General features: G+C 61.1%; 1 protein-coding gene across 3 annotated transcripts; it reads right to left on the bottom strand.

Annotated features, from left to right (window-relative positions):
* Positions 1-2,100: 2,100 nt before the first annotated feature.
* Positions 2,101-13,614, bottom strand: EPS8L1 (EPS8 signaling adaptor L1). Of its 3 annotated transcripts, none has more exons than XM_045789321.2 (20): positions 13,532-13,614; positions 12,615-12,670; positions 10,955-10,995; positions 10,518-10,576; positions 9,776-9,937; positions 9,322-9,474; positions 8,699-8,781; positions 7,836-8,091; positions 7,464-7,590; positions 7,204-7,292; positions 7,039-7,113; positions 6,785-6,933; positions 6,100-6,241; positions 5,806-5,834; positions 3,829-3,955; positions 3,609-3,740; positions 3,339-3,444; positions 2,976-3,150; positions 2,512-2,644; positions 2,101-2,430 (listed from the first exon to the last, which is right to left on the bottom strand). In XM_045789321.2, exons 2-20 carry the CDS (start codon positions 12,629-12,631, stop codon positions 2,344-2,346), a joined length of 2,142 nt encoding a protein of 713 aa, XP_045645277.2. In that variant the 5' UTR covers positions 12,632-12,670; positions 13,532-13,614; the 3' UTR covers positions 2,101-2,343. The 3 variants fall into 3 exon arrangements, with proteins under 3 accessions (XP_045645277.2, XP_045645278.2, XP_087727161.1); XM_045789322.2 differs by having other exon boundaries at positions 9,322-9,471; XM_087871035.1 differs by lacking the exon at positions 13,532-13,614 and adding an exon at positions 13,404-13,484.
* Positions 13,615-16,111: the final 2,497 nt, after the last annotated feature.

Genomic DNA, 16,111 nt, shown 5'->3' with positions numbered 1-16,111 from the left:
GTGACTGTGTCCCCGGCTGGGGGGGGCGGGGAGGGGCAGTGCTTCCGTGTTCATCTGTGCTTGTCAGTGGCCAGACCCCAGGATCGTGGGGGTGGCGTGCTGGGGGTGGTGGTGGGAAGAACTTGCAGGAAGAGTGGCCCATTGGAGCCGTGGCCCCCAACCAGGGCTGACACGGTCCCTGGGTAGCCTGGGGCAGGGCAGGAACGGTCAGCTGGCTCAGAGGCCAGGGCTTGGGTCTTTTTTTTTTTTTTTTTTTTTAAAGATTTTATTTATTTATGTGACAGAGAGACAGCCAGCGAGAGAGGGAACACAGCAGGGGGAGTGGGAGAGGAAGAAACAGGCTCCCAGCGGAGGAGCCCGATGTGGGACTCGATCCTGGAACGCCGGGATCACGCCCTGAGCCAAAGGCAGCCGCCCAACTGCGCCACCCAGGTGCCCCAGGGCTTGGGTCTTACCAGCAGTGCTTTTGAAACAAATTTGAGCCAATTGCCAGCATTTGAAATGTGGAGTCATTCACGTTAAAAACCCTAGAATTTTGACTTTTCTGGAAACAGGCACAGGAGAGTAGGAGCTCTTCAGTCCGGCATGGTCACAGGGGGTTGGGGCTGGGTAGGAGGATGGGGCATTCTTTCATTCCTGGTCATGTTCTCCTTTCCAGGCCTCGTCCTACCTCCTGGTGATACGGTAGTGAAGGGAATGGTACAGACCTGACGTGTGAGGCGGAAAGGAGGCTATCAGGTGGTGGGCCTGGGGACAAGCAGGCAGGGGCACGTGTGCACGCACGCGGGAGTCTGTGCCGCCACTCGGAGCCAGCCCCGCTGGCAAGCTGGCCCCGGCCGAGACTTGGCAGGTGTAGAAGGAAAGGGTGTTCTGGATGAAGGGAACAGCAGGGACACAGCCTGTCGAGCGGAAAGTGTACCTGAAATGTGGAGGTGCAGGAAGAAGCCTGTGTGGCCAGAAATAATAGGGATGAGGTTGGAGAGACGACAGCCAGCTCGTTCGGAATGGCCCGGTAAGGACTTGAACAGCCCCTGTGGCTGCTGCACTGACAGCAGTCCGGGGGATGACAGGGACAGAAATGGGGAGCCCAGCTGCCGTAATCTCAGCGAGAAGTGGTGGTGGCTGGAGTGTGACTCGGGGCACATTGGCGGGGACAGCAGGCTGCAGGTCCTGATAGGCTGGGCTGTGATAGGAGAGGGTTTGGGTCTGCCGTGCTCCAACCCAGGAGCTTGGATTTTATCGGCTGGGTCACGGGGGACAGAATCAGAGCTCCTGCCTGCCCGTGGCTGTGTCTGAGCTCGTCTGATTTTGGAGGGCATCATGGGGTGGCTTAGGTAGAAGCTAGCAGGAACTGGGGGTTGGGAGGCTTGGCCGTGGGCATTATGGGAACGCTGAGGGGGGTCACAGGATGAGGAAAGGGCCATCTTCCTCAAGCTTAGGGGGGGCAACCAGTGTGACAGGGTGGGATCCAGAGAAAGCCCGTCCTACCCCAGCCTTGCTAGGGATGGAAATCAGAAGAGGGAAAAGGAGCTGGCTGTTCTTGAGGTGGGAAGCTTCCTGTTAGGCTGTCACCTCGCTGGAGAACTGTGGCCGGGAAGCCTGTGACAATTCAGGAGGCAGCCACGTCCTTGTGGCCGGACCCCTGGCAGCTGGTGAGGGACAAGGGGAAGTGGAGGCAGGATTCCTGGAAGTGGGTATTTGAGCTGTGGCAGGAAGGCCGACTAGCAGTTCACCAGGCAGGAACTCACTGTTCCAGCCAGCAGAAACCCTGCAAAAGCCCAGTGGTTCAGGGGGCTTGGGAGGTTTGAAGGGCAGGACTGGATTGCATGGGGTGGGGGTAGGGGATGAGGTGGGGTAGGGACCAAACCTCCCAGGGCCTTAAACGCTAGGCTCTGGGGTATGGGGGCCTTGGGGAGCCAGGGAAAGAGATTGGGTGTTCAGAACAGCTCTCTGGACTGGACTGGAGGACAGCCTGTGGGCCGGAAGGGGGGGAGGAAGCCTGAGAAAGAAACCAAAAAAGGTAGGAACGAGCTGGGGCGAGGGGCAGGTTCCTGGGCCCGCTGGTGGCCCGGTAGGGAAGAGACAGCAGCTGACAATCCCTGCTGAGAGGAGAATGTTTATAGACCGGGGAGTATCACAATGCACAGGGTACCCAAGTGTGGCCCCCTTCCCTCCCACTCACGGCCAGTCCGCTCACTCCGGAGACTCCACGGGACGGGAGACCAGAGCCGGAACAGGTCTGGAGCCTTCTCCAAGGGTCGACTTCCAGGGGTGGAGGCAGTCTGCAGGGTCCTTTCTTCCCCGGGGCTGCCCCGAAACAGAGAGTAGAGCAGCCGGGGGTGGTCAGATAACCTCTGCTTGCAGGTCGCCTTCCACCTTCTTCTTTTGCTTCTCCATCACCGCCTCCAACTCGGACACTTTCTCTTTGTCCTGGAGGGGCGGGTGGAAATCAGAAGTCAGGCCCCGCGCCCTGGGTGCTTGCCCAGGCCCGGGGACGAGCACCCGGCTCACCTCCAGCAGCGCGCGCTGCACGGTGACCTGGCTGTACACGCGGGCCCCCTCCTCTGGGCTCACAGCTCGCAGCTCCTCCTTTTGCAGTGAGAAGAGCTGCGCGCCGGTCAGCACGCCCAGCGCGTCCACGGTCCTGAGCGAGCAGTGGGGCAGCGGTTAGGTCCCCCAGCCAATCACGGCTTCGGCCCTCACCCCCACCAATCACATCACTGCTGCCGAGCCGTTCGTCCAATCCCCACAGCGTTCTTGCGCTCCAGCACCCGCGCCCATCAGTGCGCCCCAGGAGGAGGCGGGGCGTGTGCGCCCAGCTTTCCGACAGCGGCCGGAGTTCCCTGGACAAACGTGCCGGTCATGCAATCCGACAGACCCCTGCTTTAGGCCAGTCCCGGCTCCCAGGGTCCAATCAGAGGGTACCGCTTCCTGCGTCCCCGTCTCAGGATCCCCAGCCGGCAACAGGCGCTCACCCAGAGCTAAATCCTTTGGCCTGCAGCCAGGCGCGGACCTCCGCGGTGTCCGAGTGCGGGCTGAGCGGGGGCTCCGGGGCGCGGGGACCCGGGGCTGCTCGGCTGGGGCCGGACCGGCCCTGGGCTAAGCGTGCCTGCAGCTCCTCGTTGACACAGAGCATCTGGGAGAACTTCTCTGCAGGCGGAAAGCCGGGAGGGAGCGTGAAGTCAGGACGAAGGGTCCTGGGGTCAGAGGCAAGGAGCTCTCTCTCCACCGTCCTCATGAGGGGTTGGGAGTCCGTTTATTCTTTTTGAGCCTTGGTTCCCCTGACTGGAAAGCGAGGACAAGGATGGCTCCGTGGAGGGGGTGCCCCCACTACTCACCCTTTTCTCTGGGGTCCAAATTGAGGCTATCACAACTGTCCCAGGGGGGCCGAGACGAGGTAGGAGCTGGGGCCTGCGCTGGTGGGTGAGGGGGAGTGCTATCCTCCTAGAGAGGGGAGTCACAAACAGGCCTGAGTCCCAGCCCCTCCCCCTTCCAGAGGTCAATTCTGAGCCCCACCCCCACCCCTACCTTCTCTGCCAGTGCTCTTGGCACCGGATCCTCACATCCCTCCTTCCCTTAAGACCCAGTAGTCTTCTGCCCTGGCTCACCAGGCTGCGGGAAGAGCTTTGGCTGCAGCTTCCCTGGGGCCGCGGGTGGGGTGTCAGGATATTATAGGGTACATATCCTTCCTGCCCTTGCTGGTCCCGAACCTTCCACCACTTGCGCCTGTCATCCAGGACCTGAGGGAGGTAGGAGAGGAGTGTTCACAGCCTGTGTCTGCAGCTAGGGCTGAGCCCACTGCAGCCCCTTAGCCCTCCCCGCCCTAACCTCCAACACATCCTGCTGCTTGACCGAGAGCTCGCTTCCATTGCGGGCCTGGAAGTCGTAATTACACAGGGCCCACTTCCCCTCCGGCTCCAGCTGGGGCTCAGCCTCTGGCTCTGGGTCTTGGTGACTGGAGAAGAATGAGGGTTGGGGATAAGGAGGCGGCCAGTCTCACTGCTCTGGGCAGAAGGGTATTGGTGTGAGTGGGGGTTAGGGCCAAGCAGGGGTCAAGGCAGGGGGCCAGGTTAATGAGGTTAGTAGAGACTTAAACTTGGATTAACAGCTGAATGCATTTTGCTCCTTCGGTACTGGGCGCCGTGCTTCAAGCGCATGATAGGAGTCGTACCAACACCTCCATTTTACAGATGAGAACATCAAGGCTCAGAGAAAAATCACTTGCTCCACATCACACAGCTAGAAACAGCTATTTATTGAGCTCACACTTAATAACCCATAGTTGTAACACAAACAACGGTTAACTTATAGTTAACTTCTCTAGCGCGGCCTAGGTACCCGCCCCTGTTCAAAGACTGACATGCAGTGGCTTACCTGGTTTTGGGTCCAACCCTTGGTGTAACCATGAATTTGGAGTCCCCTCCCCACTCCCGTCCTTTACTCCTCCACTCCTGACCCTCTTATTTTCTATTTTACAGGTGAGGGAGTGGAAGGACAGGGAGATAAAGTGGCACGATGGTGTCAAGTTCAGAGAGCAAGATAGAGGCACTGGCCCGACTGAGACCCAGGCAGGCTGGCCCCCGAGTCGTGTCCTGAGTAATTCTGGTCTACTGTGCAGGCCTCTGGGTATGAACTGAGCTCTCCCGTGGCAGCTCTTAACAGCTCGCCTTTAGAACCTCACAGATTTCTAACTCCTCCAAGAAGGGATCATTATTGTCCTTTTTTCTGCAAAGAACTGGAGGCTCAGAGAAGGGAAGATAAAAGCTGGGGGGTGCCAAGCCCAGATTCAGAAGCAGGGGGAGGGGTGAAATTCTGCAAGACCAGGCAGCTGGGGGAGGGGGGAGTAGAGGAAGCAAGATGTTGGCTCTGATCCCCCAGGAAGAGGGACCTCAGCCCGGATCAAGCCTACCTGTGCAGAGGAGAGGGGGGGTCTTCAGGGCCGCGGCACCCCCTGTGTGGGGCTGGCAGCTCCCAGCACGCTGTCCCTGCTGAGACCCTCTGCCTGGGCCCTCACCCAGACCCCCTTTCTGCTCCTCCCGCTTTGCGGCTTTCTTATCCCAAGAAGCTTCCCTCACCCCTGCCCTCGACCTGCCCAAGGACCCTAGAGTCCCGGCTTCTCCGTGCCCCTTCTTCCTCAGGACCCAAGAGGCTGCTTTTTGGAGTCACAAACTTGGATCCCCAGAGACCCAGGAGTCCAGGTCTGAAACCTTAATTTCCCCAACCTTTCAACCTTTGAAAGCTCTCCCCTATGACACCCAGCAGGAATGGAGACAACAGCTTTAGAGCCTTAGGAAAGTGAGGGTCCAGCATTCCAGTTGTTACTTCTTTTAGGGGCCCAGAAATACTACCACTTCCTAACTTTCCCAGAAACTCGTCCCATGGCTCTCGAAGGCCCAGGTCTTCTCTGGGTCTCCAAGGCCCCAAGCACCAGACTTGAACTCTTCTTCAAAACCCAAATGCCCTATCCCCCAGTCTCTTCCCTCCCAACACCTGGGGCTCTGTCCTCTTAGGGACCCAGACAGGGAGCTTCCCTGGCTCTGGGAAATCGAACTGCCCTCTCCCAGCCTCTCAGACTTTACCCACTCCCAGCCCCCTCCTCCCTCAGACCCTGGAATCCGGGCCCCCTCCCCTCCCTTCTCCCCCCTCTCCCAGCCCCCGACCCTCCCTCCTCACCACCTCACCCACCTGTGAAGAGCCCAGGGAGACAGAAGGAAAGACAGAAAAAAGGAGTGGGGTCAGCGCCTAGAGCGCCCAGGATGCACCCCTCCTTGACCCCACCTGTCCCACCTTGGGGCCGACACTCACCCATTGACAGCGACCTGGGGGGCACTTTGCTGTGGGAGAGGAGGACAGCAGCTCAGGCAGGACCGGACTTCCTGGCCCCAGCCCCACTGTGGCAGCTGGGGAGTGTGTCGCCCCCACCAAGCTTGGGCCTCCCCTGCCCCACCGTGTCACCTGGGAGTGTGTCGCCCCCACCAAGCTTGGGCCTCCCCTGCCCCACCGTGTCACCTGGGAGTGTGTCACCCCCACCAAGCTTCAGCCTCCCCTGCCCCGATGGGTCACCAGGGGAGTGTCGCTCCCACCAAGCCTCGGCCTCACCTGCTGGCGCTGCCGCTCGTGCTGCAGCTGCTTCTCTACTGGGTCCTCCCAGGCGCGGCCCTGCGGGTCGGTGGCTGGGGGCTCCCAGCCGCTGGAGAACTCAGGGCTGTATGCGGATCCCTCCTCTGGGGGAAGCTCCAGCCTGCGACCAAGGGGCTGAGGGCTCAGGGATCCTGGTCTGGCCCCAGCCCTACTACCAACTTCACTTAGGTTTTCCCCAGCCTGTAGACGGGGCGCGGTCCTGGCTCTTCTAACCCCTGGGCTTTTTGCCAAGGCCTGCCCCGCCATCTAAGCTCCGCCCTGCATCTAAGCTCCACCCCTGACCTCAGATGTATTTGTAAATACACGGATTTCACGGTAGTTCTGCCTCCGACCTCTGAACCTCCATTCTATACATCGCACCTCCTTCCCCTAAGTCCAGCTCTGCTCTCACTCGCTGGAGGCTCGCTGCCTCCAAGCGCACACGGCGCCCCTTTCCCAAACCTGCAGGCCAGGGCCTTCCTGGGCCCCACCCCTCTCCTCTAAGTCAGGTCTTTTCTTGCTCCCGGAGCTCAGGTTCCGGCTGAAACCTCTCCACACGAATGTCTGCCCTTTCCTCCTCCGGGTCCTGGCACTTGTCCCAGCTGAGACCAGCGGGGACCCTTCTCTGCCTCCCCCGCCCTCAGTCACTGCGCCCCTGCCTCACCCTGGGCGGGTCCACGAGTCCCCGAGCGAGGTCCAGAGCGCATTCTCACGTGGGGTGAGGTGCTCCCGCAACAGCGCTATGGCCTCGGACGTCAGGTGTGGCCGCCGCACTTCACTGGCGAATCGGGGGCCGCCCGACGTGTCCACCACCTGCCAGAGGTGCGAGAGTGAGCGAACACGCCATCACCGCCCCCCATGAAACCCCGACGCCTCCTGCTGCAGGGGGACCAGAGGGCCGAGGGAGCGGGGTCTCACCAGCTGCAGAGGTCCGAACAGGAAGTGCAGCAGCTCTGGGGAGGAGGGGTTGGCGATGTTGCAGCGCAGCCGGGCCTGTGCGTTGGGGAGGTGCCGAGGTTAGCACGCGGACCGGTCACGTGGGCCGTCCCCCTGCCCCACGACCCCGGGCCGACGTGTTCTCACCAGCAGGCTGAAGGCGTACTTGATTTTCTGAAGCACGGCGGTGTACTCGGCCTCGGAGGGCGGCTTGGCCCGCAGCGTCAGGAGACCCTCTGCCGGTAGGGGAGGCGGGTGCAGTGTGGGGGACACAGAGACAGCACCAGTCAGTTCCCCAGGGATGGGGAGTCGGACCCGGCAGGGGGGTGCGTGGGGAGACTCTAGGGAGAGGGAAGATGTTTGGGAGTGACTGGAGGCTCAGGATCCCACTCGGGGGCTCCCCTCACCCCCAGCCTCCCGGCGCCGGGTCCTGCGGCCCCGCTCCCGGTGCTCCAGCACACGGGCCGCCTCCGCAGACTTCTGCAGCCTCGACACGAAATCCTCCACATCGTCGAACACGTGGTTCAGCATGTCCTGCGGGAATGCAGGGGGCGCACGGGAAGCAGGGATGTGGGGTCCTGGCCGCTCATCACCCCTCAGGCCGAGGGCCCTGATGTCCTCCCAGGCCATTGTCTGGCCCTGTCCCCATATTCCAGTCACTGCCGGCCACACCCCCAGAAGTCTGACACCCCCCACCCCCAACAAAGCCCCACGCCCCAGAGCTAGGACTCACTCCCCCCAGCGGGTCCGCCTCCAGACCCTAGCCCCCTCGCACTCACCACTTCCCGCTCTGCCTGCAGACTGGCCAGGTCCGGACCGCGGGGGCCCAGATCTGGGGAGACGGGGTCAGCGCTGCCTGCGGTCCCAGCCTGGCCGGGTCTTTGCGACTCCTCCGCCTCGGGGATGGGCTCCGCCTGGGATCGCCCCCGGCCGGCACCCACTGTGCTGATGACCGCGCGGACCGACGGGCGACGCTGCAGGGGAGGGGTCTCGGCTACTGGCGAGGGGCGGCGCTGCAGCTCCTCTTGCGTAGCCCTGCGGAGGGACAAGGGGAAGCAGCCGGGTCCGCCAGGGGATAGGGCAGGGGAGAAGTCGGGCTTAGAAGGGAGACGCTGTGGCCCCGCTGAGCTAAACTTGGGGCAACGAGAAATCGGGAGATATGGGGAAGGGGAGCGCCTCTCCGGAGGGAAACTGAGGCCCGAGGGAGGAGAAACCGAGGACCAGAATCAGGAAAAGTAGCCTTGGAGAGCGGGTACACTTGTCTGGGTGCTACGGCAGGACCTGAACCAGGCTTTGTTTGACTGACTTCAAAGCTCGTTCTGTTCCAGGCTAGGGCATCAGCTCCTTTGTCGGAGAAGACTGAGGAGGTGGGGACGGGGGTGGGGGGGGTCGGGAGACCGAGGCGGCGGGGAGGAAGTGGGGGGAGACCGAGGCAGCGGGGAGGAACGGGGGGGGGGGAGACCGAGGCAGCAGAGAGGAATGGGGGGGGGAAGACCAAGGCGGCGGGGAGGAATGGGGGAGGGAGACCGAGGCGGTGGGGAGGAATGGGGGGGGGGTGACCGAGGCGGCGAGGAGGGGAAGCCGACCTCCCAGAGACCCCACCCGTCCTCTCTTCACCCCGCTTCCAGCCCAGCGCCCTTACCTGAGCGCCGCGGGTCTGCGCTCCCCGCGGCCCGACCGGTAGTCGTGCAGAGCCCCCTGGATGTCCTCTAGGATCAGCTCCGCCTGCCAGTCATGCCGTCAGGCCAGGCCCCCACCCCGCGAACCGTTAGCCTCGGCCACGTCCAAAGGATCGATTCCTTGGCTGGGCGCCAGACCCCCTCCAGTCTGTGCATGGTGCCCCATGCACACCCACTCTGTGAACTCACACCCTCACCCCACCTCTGCCCCTGCCCTAGGCCTCGTACCCAACCCCGGAGGCCGGGTCCTGGTGTTTCCTTGCCCCTAGCCCATACCCGCCTCTAGTTCTAGCTGCTCCCAGACCCTCTCCCCCCTGTGCTGTCGTGTTCCGTCCGGACCCTTAGCCTCGGTCTCCATTCCGCCCTCACGTTCTACCTCGACCGGGTCCTCCAGCCTGTCCTCAAAACCCCCGCCCTTCCAGAACGTCTTTCCAGACCACGCCCCTTTGCTGGCCCTGACCCCGCCTCTCCCCAGGCCACGCCCCATCCCTAGAGGCCCCGCCCTGTCTCTGCACGGACTGTGTTCCAACTCCGCCCACAGGGTCCCAGCCCTGCCTCAGGTGCTCCCCTGACCAGGAGCGCTCACCCCGAGACGCAGGCCCTGGAAGAAGTGCACGTCCGGCTGCGTGCGCTCGGGCTCCTGGCACACGAGCAGCAGCAGCGAGCGGCTCCGGCCTGGCAGCAGCACCGCGTCGCAGCGCACGATGGCGCCCAGCGGGTACGACTCCAGCTCCTCCTGCTGGGCGGGACGGCGGGTAAACTGAGGCCCGGAAGCGAGGGCACTACATGGCCTCAGCAGAGCCAGCACGTACACCGACACTGCACAGGCAGCCCTGCGAGGTGAGGGGTTACGGATAGCACCCCTGTTTAATAGGGGAGACGAAGGACGCTCAGAACAGGGGCAGAGATCTCTCGCCAAAGTTCCCAGAGGAAGGACATGCAGGGGCCAAGGTTCACACTCAGACGTCCCTAGGGTCAAGCTCTCTATGCATCCGCCCGCTCATGCCAGCCGCTCCTGCCACCCACGTGTCCCCCGGCACCTTGGAGAGGGGGTCAAGCAGCGTGACGTGGTCCGGAGACACGCGCAGCAGCATCTCCTGGGCCCAGATGCGGCCCTGGCTGTCCATGACGGCCAGCTTTCGCGAGGCGTCCTCCACGGTGTGCACGCCATCCTCTTCACCCAGGCAGAACGTCACCAGGTGCTGGCACGGGGCGCGGAGAAAGCAGGGAGTCCCAGGATGGTGCCGGGTGGGCTCGCATCACCCTTCTAGCCTGAGACTAAACACACCTCCTCCCAAAAGCCTTCCCCCTCCCGCTCCACCCAGGGGGCGCCTCCACCCAGGGCCCTGTGTTTTGCCTTCATCAGCGTGACTAGCACCTGGGTCTGGCCTCCCAGCACGAGGGGAGCCTCCTCTAAGGCACTGGTTCTATCTAGTCCCTTCCAAGCACCTCTGCCTCCGTTAAAGCACCGGGCACACTTTGTCTGACCCGTCCTCACACAGGTTTACCTAACATTTGTACCCGTGGCCTGACCATCCAGCACAAGAGCTGGTCTGGACGAAAACATGGCAGATTCAAGTGGACTTCCTCTTCAAGTGACGTCCTCTGCTGAACACCCCCTTGTGAGGGAGGACGGAAGCAGCCCACCTCTCATATGAGCAAACTCAGTTTCCCAGCTGCTTTCTGCTTGGAGGCCCAAGTGCTTTCAACACCTCCATCTTCCCAGGCCTGCCTGCCTTTCCTCCCACAACCTCCCCTGGGCAGCACAGACCCCAGACTCACATTGACTGGATACTGGGAAACGTCCGCCATAACCACAGTGGAGTAGCGCTTCCTCTGCTCTGTGGGGGGAGGGGGGAGAAGACTCAGCCCCTCCTCCCTCAGACCCAGGAGTCCAGGCTCCCAGCCTCTCCTCCCTCAGACCCAGGAGCCCAGTCCTCCAGTCTCCTCTACCCTCAAGACCCGGAATCTCGACCTTTCAGCACCTCCTTCCTCAGACCCACCAGTCCAGGCACCCCAGCCCTCTCAGACCCATGAGTCTGGGGCCCCCAGCCCCCTCCTCCCTCAGACCCACGAGTCCAGACCCCCCAGTCCTCCTCCCTCAGACCCATGAGTCCAGACCCCCCCAGTCCTCCTCCCTCAGACCCAGGAGTCCAGGCCCCAGCCCCTCCTCCCTCAGACCTAGTTTCAGCCTGGGGTTTTCTTGTTCCCAAACTCACCATAGATTGACTTGGCACTTGGTTTGGGGGCAGCTTCTGGGCTGTTTAAGGAAAAGAGAGTGAGAGGGGCCATGGGACTTGGGAGATCATGGGGGTTTTGAATGCCAAGCAGAGCGGCAGAGACGTCATTGTGAGGGCAGTGGGGAACCTTGGAGGGTTCTGAGCAGCGGAGGGCACAGCCAGAGCTGGATTTTCACACGGGTAAGGCAGTGTGGTACCAGGTGGCAGTGGAGAGTGTGGTCTCAGCTGTCATACAGACCTGGCTTGAAATCCCCTGTCAATACTGCCTTGCTATAAGACCCTGGATAGGAGACTTAATCTCTCCTGCCTCGGTTTCCCTTTCTGTGAGGTAGGGGTTAGTCATCTGATAGCCTCTGTCTGGTGGAGCTACTGGATTCCCTGAGAGTTGAGGGGTTCATAGCCTCAATAAATTAACTTCCAGTCTTAATGCAAAGGGCAGCACACAGTAGGTGCTCAATAAAGGAAGGTTTTTACACCAGCATTAGTATTTGGGGTAGACGGAGACTTATCCTCCCCATCTCCTCCCATGGGCCAGGCTCTTCCCAGCCAAATCCCTCTCTGTCTCCTGCCCCTGACCTCCCCTCCTAGGTCACCTTCTCCAAGAATTCCACAGAAACGACAGAAACTCAGAGCTCAAGTGGGATCAGGGATGAAGGACGAGAAACACTTTCATTCAAACCTCTGCTCCTCATCCTGCTCCTGCCAGTCCGATCTCAGCACAATTTGATTACCTCTGTGCTGGAGAACTCACTACCTTATATCTCCCAAGCAGCTATTCCCATGGGCCTCCCTTTGTTCTTCGCGCTGCTCATGCCAGGAGACTTGAACTTTATTACAAACAGCCCGGGGGCTCCTGGGTGGTGCAGTTGGTTAAGTGTTGGACTCTTGGTTTCGGCTCGGGTCATGATCTCAGGGTCGTGAGATCGAGCCCTTCACCGGGCTCCACGCTCAGCGTGGTCTACTGAAGACACTCTCGAGTCTGCCCCTTCCCCCCGTGCTCTCTTTCTCTCTGTAATAATTTTTAAGATTTTATTTATTTATTGGGGTGGGGGGGCGAGCACAAGCAGGGGGAGAGGCAGAGGGAGAAGCAGACTCCCCGCTGAGCAGGGAGCCAACCGGGACTCAATCCCAGGGCCCCGGGATCATGACCTGAGCCTCAGGCAGACGCTTCACTGACTGAGCCACCCAGGTGTCCCTGAAATAAGTAAATCTTAAAACAAAACAAAAACAACAAACAAACCAGCCCAGATTTGTCTGCAAAGGGTCACGGCTTAGTAATAAGCTGACAACAGCAGTAGCGGCTGCTGTGAGTGGAGTCCCTGCTCTTGGCCACATGCTCGGCTAAGCCCTGTACCGTCACTGTCGTGTTAAGCTCTCAGGATTGTCCCTGTTTTCCACAGGAGGACCTCGGGCTCCCGTCGTTGGCCAGGGTCACGCCGCCGCTGAGAGTTAGCGTGCGGGGCTGAGCCCACGTGTGTCTGGAGCAGCAGTGCGAACCCAGGCCAGACCCGGAGGACGCGGCTCAGGGATCCGTCCCAGTGTCCAGGCCGGGGCTGCTGTAAATGCCGCCTGTGGGTGTGGGGAAGAGGGCGGCAGAGGGGGCTGGGCAGCCTGGGGGGCAGGGGGCGGGGCCACTTACCCTGTGGTGGTGCTCATGGTGTGGAGAATGGGGAGCTCCTGCCTCCTGGAGGTGCCCTGGGAGCCAGCACAGAGTAAGGGCCTCACCTGGCCTGTGGTCCCTAGGATTTTGGCCCCAGTCTCTCCTCCCTCAGACCCAGGAGTCCAGGCCCCAGCCCCTCTTCCCTCAGACCCAGGAGTCCTGACCCCAGTCCCTCCTCCCTCAGACCCAGGAGTCCTGACCCCAGTCCTCCTCCCTCAGACCCAGGGGGTCAGGCCCCCAGCCCCTCCTCCCTCAGACCCAGGAGTCCTGACCCCAGTCCCTCCTCCCTCAGACCCAGGAGTCCAGGCCCCCAGCCCCTCATCCCTCAGACCCAGGAGTCCAGACTCCCAGCCCCACCTCCCTCAGACCCAGGAGTCCAGACCCCCAGCCCCTTTTCCCTCAGACCAGGAGTCCAGACCTCCAGCCCCTCCTCCCTCAGACCCAGGAGTCCAGACCCCCAGCCCCTCCTCCCTCAGACCCAGGAGTCCAGACCCCCAGCCCTCTCCTCCTTCACACCTTGTACTCTGCCCCCCAAATCTCTCAGGGATCCATGCATTTGGCTCCCTAATCTGTGTACCCCACTTTACTTCCTCTTTCTAGGGACCCAGTCTCCCAGCCTTATCTCCTCAGGGGCCCAGGTGTTCCAGCTCAGAGCTTCTCGACCCTAAGAACCAAAGGGTCTTGACTCCAAGTCCCCTCAGAGAGCCATTCGCCCAATTTCTCAGCCACTATGGCCTCAGGCTATCGGGTCAATCTCCCAGCTCTTACCTCCTCAGGACTCAAGGGTTTAGGTCCCCCAGGCTTCCTGGCATCCGGACCCAAGGGTCCTGGCCCCCTGCTCCCGCTACCCCAGGAGTCCTGACCACCAGCCCCTCCTGGCTAGGCCCCCTCCTCACCTGCCCGTCAGGCTCTGCTTCCAGAGGCCCTGCTCTCTGCCGTCCCCTGGGTTCCAAATGCCGGCCCCTCCTTCCTGCTCCCTGCCAGGCCACCCCGCCTCCCTCCGCATACCTGAGCACTCACCTGGCACAGCCCTGCAGCAGTGGCCCCGGGGCGGGGCTGGCAGAGAGACCAGGGTTGGGGTGGGGGGACTGGAACGGCCTGTGGGAGCCAGGAACCAAGACTGTCTCTGGCATAACAACACTAGCTCAAGGACAACCAGTCATCCGATGTCGCACTTGTTCAGAGAACCACAAGCTCTGCCTCAGATACCCCCTACCAATCGCCCTTATACCTCTGGGGGGTCAGAGGTTTGCCTTGCACCTGTCTGCAGCTCAAGAGGGGGTCGTCAGCGTGGGAGGGCTGGCATCTGAACGCAGGGGCTGCCTTTCTGTCTCCGGGGCCAGTGTCTGTCCCTGCCCGGAGCACACCTCCTGTCCACGGTTCCTGCCTCCACCCCTCCCCCTGCCTCTTCCTCTGGAAACTGCCCCCCCAGTAAACCCCTTTAATCATGGTAATTAAGACTCGGGCGCCCCACACAGCTTCAACTACTTCTTAAGTGTTATGAGCTCCTCAGGCTTGAGATCTCCTTTCCAGAACTTCCTCTGCGCCGTGGTCCTTGCCGACCACGTTATACACACCATCTCTTCCCCAAACCCAGCGAGGTGAGGTTGGGGGTCTCCATTTCACAGATGAAGAGACTTGCCCGAGGTTACACCAGCAGGGAATGGACTAGGACAGAGGACGCCAAAGCTTGACCTCGGAGAGTAGGAGGGGCGGGCATGCCCCCTTTAGCCTTTCGCTTTATCCATGATCCCCACCTGTTCCTGGCGTCATCCAGGCTCACACCTGAATTTGCAGAGCCCCCCAGCTGGCCCCTGCTCCCTTCCTTCCCTCGGTCTCCTCTCTATGCAGGAAGCCTGAAGAATCCTAGGTCAGCTCACATCACTCCCTGCTCCAGTTCCTTCCGGGGCGCCCCATTTCTCTGCAAGGCCTGACCTCCTCTCCACCGCCATCACTCTGTTCCAGCACACCGCATCCTTGCTGCCCCTTGGATACTGAGAGCCCGTCCTGCCTCAGGGCCTTTGCACTTGCTGTGCCCTCTGCCTGGAATGCTTATTCCCTCGGCTATCCTCATGGATTGTTCCCTCACCCCGTCAGGTCTTTGCTCGAAGGTCACCTTCTCAGAGAGGCCTGGCTGACCACTCTATTTAACACTGCAGCTCCTCTTACCCTCTCGTTCCTCGTAGTCTCTCCCTGCTCCCTAATTAACTCTTCTCCAGAGCGTTTGCCACCTGCTCACGTACCGTATTACTGTTCATTTTGATTGTTCTATGTCTCCCCCATTAGAATGATAGCTTCGTGAGGACGAAGACTTCGGTGCGGTCTGCCCTGCACTCCCTCTGCCACACTTTAGAACAGGGTCGCGCACACAGCAAGCGCTGGAGATACCTGCTTTTGGTGCTTTTGTATGTATTATGCTCCATTGTTTTGCTCAGCACACGTTGAGCCCGCAGTCTCTGCTAAGGGAGGCTGGAAACCAGAGAAAGCACGCCTTTGTCCTGCGCTGACCGGGGTGAAAGAATAGAGGGAAAGAGAGACAATCGCATGGTGTGTGACGGCAGAGAGCCCAGGTGGGGTGGGTTCGGGTTGTGACTTCGCCACTAAATAGTGTTGATAAGACTTATTACTTAGTGCCTGCTCTGGGTGTGCTCGCCTTCCTCTGAGCACGTGCGTGTGCGTGCGTCACGTATATATGTCTCACCCTCACGTCCTATGAAACGGGTTCCTTATCCCCCTCTTACACACGAGGAAGGGGACACACACATGTTAAGGAATTTGGCTACAATCACACGGCTCATACTTGGTGGGATGGTCGAACCCAGGCCATCCGACGTAGACCCGGCACCTTCGGTGCTCCCCTACGCTGCCACCTCGTGACTCGGCCCCTTTCCAGCTGTGTGACCCTAGGCAAATCACTTAACTTCTCTGTGCCCAGTCCCCCAACTGTAAAATGGGACCGCAACATCGGGAGGATTCAGTGAGGTTACGGAGAGCTTTCGGCACCGTCCCTGGCGAAGAGATGCTAGTTGAGCGTTAGGAATGGCAGACGGGGGCCTTTCTTTCTGTATCTGCTGTGACAGGGGACGGGACGCAAAGGGCACCTCGGAAGCCCAGAGGACGCCACTAAGAGGTCAGGGCAGGCTTCCTGGAGGAGGAGGGGCAGCCGGAGCTGAACCTGACGGGCGAGTTTGGCAGCCTGAGGTGGCCTGGAGGATGAGGGAGGAGTGTTGCAGGCCACGAAACTGCCTGAGCCATGGAGGGGAGGCCGCTGGCCAGCATGCGGTGTGCTCTCCAGGGAGCTGCGGGGAGAGGCAGGAGGGTCCAGTGCTCCTCTGTCTCCAACTGCTGTCACTCTGGCTTCCTGTCACATCCATGCCACAAGTACTGTCTGAGCATGGCCCTGCCTGGGGGGGGGGGGGGGCTCTGCAGACAGGAGCAGACCCCTCACCCTCCAAGAGGCAGGCGGGGCTGGGATT

Source organism: Ursus americanus, chromosome 21 (genome assembly GCF_024610735.1).
Source record: "Ursus americanus isolate L20-20 chromosome 21, mUrsAme1.1.p, whole genome shotgun sequence".
In the NCBI taxonomy this organism is placed as follows: Eukaryota; Metazoa; Chordata; class Mammalia; order Carnivora; family Ursidae; genus Ursus; species Ursus americanus.
This window is presented reverse-complemented; position numbering and strand designations above follow the sequence as displayed.